This window comes from Nannospalax galili, unplaced genomic scaffold, assembly GCF_000622305.1.
Source record: "Nannospalax galili isolate Female #2095 unplaced genomic scaffold, S.galili_v1.0 scaffold1428, whole genome shotgun sequence".
In the NCBI taxonomy this organism is placed as follows: Eukaryota; Metazoa; Chordata; class Mammalia; order Rodentia; family Spalacidae; genus Nannospalax; species Nannospalax galili.
In genome coordinates, this window is record NW_008358817.1 from 281,824 (window position 1) to 289,870 (window position 8,047).

At 41.8% G+C, this 8,047-nt stretch overlaps 1 protein-coding gene across 2 annotated transcripts in view; it reads left to right on the plus strand.

Annotated features, from left to right (window-relative positions):
- Window positions 1–7,814, plus strand: part of Clic4 (chloride intracellular channel 4) — a 65,220-nt gene extending 57,406 nt beyond the window's left edge. For both annotated transcript variants that reach the window (XM_029558225.1, XM_008822291.3), the window contains 2 exons: window positions 3,425–3,606; window positions 4,295–7,814. In XM_029558225.1, coding sequence (XP_029414085.1) covers window positions 3,425–3,606; window positions 4,295–4,459 — 347 coding nt within the window. In that variant the 3' untranslated portion in view covers window positions 4,460–7,814. The remainder of the gene's footprint in view (window positions 1–3,424; window positions 3,607–4,294) is intronic.
- Window positions 7,815–8,047: the final 233 nt, after the last annotated feature.

Consider the following 8,047-nt stretch of genomic DNA (forward strand, 5'->3'; position numbering starts at 1 on the left):
ACACACACACACAGAAGGTAGAAATGTTCATGTTACATTTACATTTAACACTTCTGCTTTGAATTTGTCCATTCAAATCATGCAAGTAATGGAGCAACACATACTTACTGGAAAAGCAAAGGTTGTATAGGGATACATTTTTTAAATATATAGAATTTTATTCTGTGATTTCAATATATATACAATATATTTTCCCCTTTTTAATTGACATTTTATGAATTTCATACAATATATTTTAGTATACAATGTATTTTGATCATATTTACCTACTATTCCCCCAACTCCTCCCAGATCCACCCCTCATCTCCCCACCCCTCCCAACTTTGTCCCCCCCTACTCTTTAAATAATATAGCCCACTGAGTCCAATTTATGCTGTTCATAAATTGTTCATCTCCTGGGTGTGGGGCAGGAGCGTGGCCAACCTACCAAGGGGCCACACCCTTAACTGACTCCCTTCTCCAGAAGCCATCCATTAGCTGTCTGTGCTCTTCAGTTAGGGGTGGGGATTTGTGAGCGCCTCCTCTCTTCATATTGACAGGATTGCTGGCAACCGCAGCTGTGGTGCTCATGAGTGCAATGGTCCTGTCATGTCCTGAAGACACTTTCTCTGGTCTTCCCTGGTCTCTGGCTCTTAAAACTGAGGAATAAATTTGATAAAATTTCAATATTTAATTCTAGCAGCAGATCCAAGTTGACTGGGAGTATATTACACAATCTTTTGCAGACATTTTGTACAAATGTATATATATTGCTGTGCACATCCCAAATAGGTTAGAAGGTTTATTCTTTTCTGTTTTTCTTTTGAGACGGGGTCTCACTGTGTAGCCCCAGTTCTCCTGTGTATGGATTATAGACTTGAGCCACCATGGCCAGTTGCGTTTTTGAGGCAGGATCTCCCTGTGGCCTGGAACTCACTATGTAGACCAGGCTGGCCTTGAACTCACAAAGACCTACCTGCTCCTGCCTCCTGAGTGCTGGGATCAAAGGTGTGCACCACCACTTTTTATGACTTGACTTTTGTCAAATTATTCTTCAAAAGTCTGTCCCAGTTTGTATTCTCCACTAACTTCCCAAGTGTTCACTTCCTACACGTCTGACCCATGTGTATCAGTATTTCTATCTTTTAAATTTTGCTGTATTCAATAGGCCTGGAAAGGGTGTTATAGTTAGTTTTAAGCCGTGTGTACTGTGGTGCACTTTGTTTTTTGAGGCTTTTTTTTTTTTTTAACTAGCATCTTAGCTATGTCAGGGTGAGTACAGGAGGGTGGTTGGAGAATCCACAGCCCAGCTGACCGGCTTCAGGACAGGGCTGCACCTTCTGGTGACCTGCTACTGCCTCCTAGTGGTTAATCTTGACATTTTCTTTTCTTAAATGAAAATTCCTTTGTGCTGGCTGCCCTTTAGAACTTTTTAACGTTTATTGGTTGACATTGTTTTGGCACCTTTTGGTACCAAGCACAAAGTTCTTCACTGAAATCAATAATTAAATTTGGGTGGCAGTCTTAGGGGTCAAATCCAGGGCTCAGGAATCCCAGGAAGGCACTCTGTCATTGAGCTGCATCCCCAGCCCTTACTTATCTGACTTTAAAGGTATTTTAAATTTTGACCTAAGTTCTTTTACACCTTCTCCATATATTTTTAAGAAATTCAAAATTTTTTACATTGGCCGGGCATGGTGATTCATGTGAGTCCATCACTCACAAGGTTGAGGCAGGATGACTATAGCAAGTTTGAGTCTGACCAGGACTACATAGTAAGACTCTGTCACACACAAAGAATGTCTAAAAAAATTATAGTAGCTGGGCATGGTGGTGCACACCTTTTAGTCCCAGCACTTGGGAGGCAGAGGCAGGTAGATCTCTGTGAAGTGAGCTCAAGGCCAGCCTGATCTGTATAGTGAGTTCTAGGTCAGCTGAGGCTACAGGGAGACCCTGTCTTTAAAAAGAAAGAAAGAGAGAAAGAGAGAAAGAAAAGGAAGGAAGGAAGGAAGGAAGGAAGGAAGGAAGGAAGGAAGGAAGGAAGGAAGGAAGGAAGGAATAGTAAACATACACACTGGGGAAAAAATGGAAGATGCTCACCATCACCTCTTCCACTTAGCACTTTACTGGCAGTAATGGCTTAAGAAAATAAAAGGAAGAAGTATGAGAATGTAAAGGACGAATGAATTTTTTTTTTTTGAGACAGGGTCTCCCTATAGCCCCATCTGGCCTGGAACTCACTATTTAGACTAGGCCAGCCTTGATCTCAGCGATCTGCCTGCCTCTTCCTCCTGAGTGCTGGGATTAAAGGCATGTGATACCATGCCCCATTCTATTGGTTTTTATCTTTAAAATTCATTCATCTTTTTGTGCCTACAAGTTCTTACATAGTCAAGACTTCCATCTGTTGCCTGAACTGTTACAGAGAGACCAAGGGCTGAGTAGTGCGGGGCAGTTTGGAAGAAGAGGTGTTAGACTAGGACAAATTTATGTTGCTGATGAAATACCTGATGTGCAGCCTTGAAGGCTCCAACCTTATTCATACTTGCACCTTAATGTATTCTCATGGATGGGCTCATGATGTTTAACTTTATTTTAGGATATCAGTGTTAGTCTATTTTTGAGGAATTTGGGAATGGTAGACTAGGAAGTGAAGGATAAAGGATGATAGTGGCCTGGGATAGAGCTCAGTGGTAGAGTGCTTGCCCAGCATGCATGCCCATGGGGTAGGATCCAATATCCAGTCCCACACATACACCCAGCAACAAAGAAGGGTTAGTAGAGGTTCTGTTGTTCCATATTTCTTCCTATGATATTCCTACTCCCTCTTTGCTAAGGGTCGCTGGCCTTGGCTCTCTAGATAAGAGCTCAGCCCCACTTTCTGCATCATAACAATCATAGTATCTAATTCTCTTGGGCTGGTAAGGAGGCTCCCAATTTTGAACTGTACTGTGACATGCTGGTGGAGCTTTTTCGTGCACAGTGGTGCTTTTCTTACCCTCCTTTGTGTTACATGACAGGGCTATACCCCAGGCTTTCTGCTTAGATTGTTTGTACAGGCATTGGTGCCTCTATTTTATTTCTTTGTGGTAAATCCAAATAGTCCCAGTGGAGCAGGATTGTGATCTCCCATCTCTGCAAGAATTTTTCCCTAGATTTGAATTAGTTGGCTTGCCTGTTCCATCTGTTTTTGAAGCTCAAACATCAATTGAGTTGTGTCACAGCATGTTGTGTGTGGGGAACATTTGTTGGTCAGCAGAATTTTAGACTGCACTTTCTGAAACTCTTGTTTATATGTTTAGCTGGGCAACCATGTAAACAAAGTACAGGAGAGCAGGAGCCTCTGTCTTGTTCTCAAGCCAAGTGTGAGGAGGCGCACTGCAGTAGTGGTGACTGAGGGACTGCTCCGGGCTGGGCTCTCTGATGTCGTCCCATCTGTTTTCAGCACTGGAGCGGGGGCTCTTGAAGACACTGCAGAAACTGGATGAATATCTGAATTCTCCCCTCCCCGATGAAATTGATGAGAACAGTATGGAGGACATCAAGTTTTCCACACGCAAATTTCTGGATGGCAATGAAATGACACTAGCAGATTGCAACCTGCTGCCCAAGCTGCACATCGTCAAGGTAGGCCTGCTGGAAGCAGCACTGCGCAGCCACTGGAATAGTGCTGTGCTTACTGAGATAGCAATCTTTCCCAGCCCCTACCAAGGAGTCACAGCCTACACACTTCAGGATTCATTAAACAGAAAATCACCTTTAAAATTAAGACATGACAGCTGTGGTGGCACATGCCTGTTATCATAGCACTCAGGAAGCGGAGGTGAAGGCAAGAGGATCAGGGCTGAAAGTGCAGGGTGGGTGACGTGAGAGCCTGTCTCTGGGGGAAAAGATGAGACTTGAAAGAATTTTTTTTTTTTTTTGGTCTTTTTGAGACAGGGTCTCCCTGTAGACCCAGCTGGCCTGGAACTCACTATGTAGACCAGGCTGGCCTTGAACTCACAGAGATTCGCCTGCCTCTGCCTCCTGAGTGCTGGGTTTAAAGGCGTGCGCCACCATGCCCAGCAAAAGCTGTTCTTTTTTAAAATCTGTGCACACACATAGTAACCTTGGAGACCAGAAGAGGTTGTTGGATCCTCTAGAGTTGGAGTCACAGACAGCTTAGCTGCTTGACATGGGTGCTGGAACCGAAATTGAGTCCTCTGGAAGAGCTTCAGCCTGAAGATTTGCAGAATTAATAATTTGCTCTCGAATCAGACATGTTTGGTGTGTGAGGCATAGAAGGTAAATGTAATTTTTGATCTTTGTGTTTTAGGTGGTGGCCAAAAAATATCGTAACTTTGATATTCCAAAAGGCATGACTGGCATCTGGAGATACCTGACTAACGCCTACAGTAGGGATGAGTTCACAAACACCTGTCCCAGTGACAAGGAAGTGGAAATTGCATACAGCGATGTTGCCAAGAGACTTACCAAATAAACAGCACTTTGAAGAGAGATGCCTTCAGATTTCCCCTAAGAATATGCTTTCCTAACAGACTGCTCTGCATCCTCTACAGTAGAAGTGTGTTCTGCATGAACGTGCAGTTAGGGTTGAGGCTAGACAAGGTATGTAGTTATCTTCAAGTACACACTCCTAAGCAGTATTATTCCAAAGTCCTTTCACCCAGCTCACCTCCCCACCGGTCTCCTCTCCTCCGATTCGGAGGCACTCCACCACAAGCTCTTCACCTGGAGCCCTTACCACCGTGTCCATTCACTGTGCGTAGATGGCAGAACTTTGAGGTGCAATGGTTAACCATAAAAATAGCAGCCATGACATCAGTTGACCCCAAACTGGTGTGTAGTGCATGGTCCAAGGAATATTTATGTACTTGGGGAGAATGTTGTAATATTTAGAAAGAGTGTATGGAAGGATTGCTACTGTATTAGAAATACTCTGAACTTGGTGCTGGACATGTGCTGAAGGGCGGTGCCACGGAGAAGAGCCTTCTGTAGAGAGCAGCTACAGACTGCTGCTTTCTTGGTAGATAGATTGAATTTTACCTAAAATCATGTCCTTTATATAAACAGTAACATCTGACAGGACATAGAAACTAAACGTTTAAAGTGAGGGTCAGGACAGCAGTCTCACAAGCATTTACCCTTACAAGAGAAGCCGATGGAGCCGGTTCTCTGTGTTGTCTGGCGTGTGCATTTGCCCAGTGCCATTCATTTAGAGCTTTATTGCTGCCTTCATTTTAATATTTTTTTCTTTCTTCCTTTCCTTTTCCTCCATCCCCCCTTGTTCTATTCATTCATTCATTCATTCATTCATTCATTCATTCATTCACTTACTCACTCATTCTGGTGGTGCTTGGGATGGAACCCAGGGCTTTGTACACACCAGGCATACCCTCTGCCCCTGGGCTGCACCTGGCCCTGCCTTCAGTGTAAAAAGCTCCTTTCGAGGTAACCATAGATCTTTGAGCAACACTACATAAACTGATACTCAGCTGTAGCAGTCCAGTGATTAGTAGTGTAAAAACTGTTGAGATTAACTCAAGGAATGTGGGATGAGCTTAGTAAAATGTCAAGCACACTGTTTGTCAAGCATATTCTGTGGGGATGATCTGAAGAATGTGTCATCTATCCCATACTAAACACCCTAAAGCATGGTTCATGCCCCTCTCATCTGTCCCCCATCTGCATTAGACTGCAGAGGAAGGCGATCACTTCTTTGGGACTACATTGTAGTTGTCACAGTGAGTGTCTTTACCATAATTTTGACTCATCTTAACCACCGTACTTCCTTGAGTTAATTTTCCTGCAGCCACATTGAAGAATAGTATTCTATATATTATCTTTTTTCTTTTGTTTTCTTACATGATCTCACTTTGTATCCCTGGCTGGCCTTGAACTTGTGATGACCTCTTGCATCTGCCTCCTCAGTGCTAGAATTACAAGCCTGTGCCACCATATCAGGTTTTGTTTTCTCATTTTTTAAATCGAAATCCCAAATTGAAAATTACTATTTGCTTGAACAAAGGAGAACAAACTTGGTAAAAGTAGAAGTTTACTATGTGCCCCTTAAACAAGATGGACATTCTTAGTAGTAGTCTGAAGACTAGGTGTGACTATACTACATTTTTGGGTAATTTTTATACTTAACTTGTTCAAGAAGTGCTATTTCTCATAGGCTTTTTTTCCCTCATAGTGTGTTACTTTAAGGTGGCAGTGTTTCCCCCCTTTGATATGCTAACATTTAATAAGCACTGGCTTTATGAAAACAGTCTGACTTTTGTAAGCAGCTTTTTAAAATGTACCCATAAGTAGCTTAGTATGGAAAGATAAGAAAGGGTTTGTATTATATCCTTGGCCCTTGTTGGACTTTATTGCTGGTCAGAGGTGTGACAGCCATCACTGTGTAAACACTGGATGGTGATATAAAACACTATACCTTCTCCATTGAGAAATGACACCTCCTGGCTTCGATGGGTGGGAGTGTCCCAACCTAAATAGTAGCCGCCTGTCCTTGGGTGAGATTGCATCTTGTCTCCTAACTAAAAGCATGTGGAAGATTCTAGAGACAGAGTGCCTATTCTTTTGGCAAGTAGTTAAGACACAGAGAGTGCAGGGCTCCTGGAAGAACTGCGCTCCTCACACCAGAGGACATGTGGAGAGTGGGGAAGAGCCATGCAGGAGCTCTGAGATGCCCACACTTGGGGTGTCTGTGCTCCATGACTTATTTGCCTAGGGGTTGTAATTGGCTGTCTTTGGATGTCCAAGGAAGGCGGGCCTCTCATTGGTTTTGACAAAGGTAGAATTTAAGTTTTCTATTAAGGAAGTGAGTCAGATAAGCTTGCGAATGGCAGAAGGACTGAAGCTGTAGAAAGGAAGACCCCACAGCAAGCCCCCACCCTTCTGTTTGTGTGGGAAGATTGTGGCTTAAAATCTTGAGTCTTGAGATGTAAAAGTTCCATGCAGTTGAAGTAGTGTATGCGCTGACATCGGAAATCATCTGATCTCATGTCTAACACCATCAAACCATTCTTCTGCATTCAACCTCCTTTTGTTATGCTTCATTGAGGAGACTGGATTCTAGAGTGTCTCACTGTTTTCCAAGGATACTGAGAAACTGTTAAATAGTAGGAAAGTCCTTACTTGTTTCGGTTAATATAATAACTTCCTTTTTATGTAGATAACAGGTTTTCAAAGAAATGCAGATAAGACTTTATTTCTTATTAGCTTTCACAGCTCCAAACCCTTGAGCAATTTGTATACAATTAAGAGATTGTGACACTGATTTTTTTTTTTTAAGCTAGGTGGATCAGCTCTAGAATTTAGGCATTCATACTTCTGCTGAGTTAGGAATCTTTTCCGAGTTGCTTGTAGATAGCATTTATTTCTGTGTATTTAAAAAACCCACTTTAGGAAATGTCTACAAAGTATAAAGGAGGCAAAGTAGTTTATTTTTTTTCATGGAGATTTTGATATACATCTCATCAAGGTAATTGATTGACCAGTTTCTTACATTAGTTAATAATCAACTGTTCAAAGAGAGGGAGGGAGGCACGCATTATTGAAACTTTTAGTAACCTTTTAAAATTTCATCCTTCATAATTATCAAGGTTGGGGCAACCAAATTATATTTTTGTCATGGAAAAAATTAAAGTCCCAAGCCACAATGTTGAACAGAATTGGAGTTTTTTTTTTTAAAGAAATAGAATTTCTTGGATAGGACCGAAAGCTCATTATAGAATGCTTGTGTTTCTTTCTTCTCCCTGGAACATCAGTACCAGTATATTGCTGGCAGCTATTGTATTAAAAAAATAAATATATTTTCACTATCATAATGGATTCTTTTTTCTCCTTCATGAAAATAAATAACTTAGTGTAAAAGTGCTTTGAGACTACTTTTCTAATATGAGTGTGTGATTCAGCACATTTAATAGAAAGGAAAGTGGAAACCCTTATTATCAAACTTGAAAATTGGTACTGCAAAAATTTTAGTAAAAACTTTTATACTCTTGGCAAATAAGGACCAGTGTTTTAAAGATTTTCATGTGTGTTAGTGTTTCACTTGCAT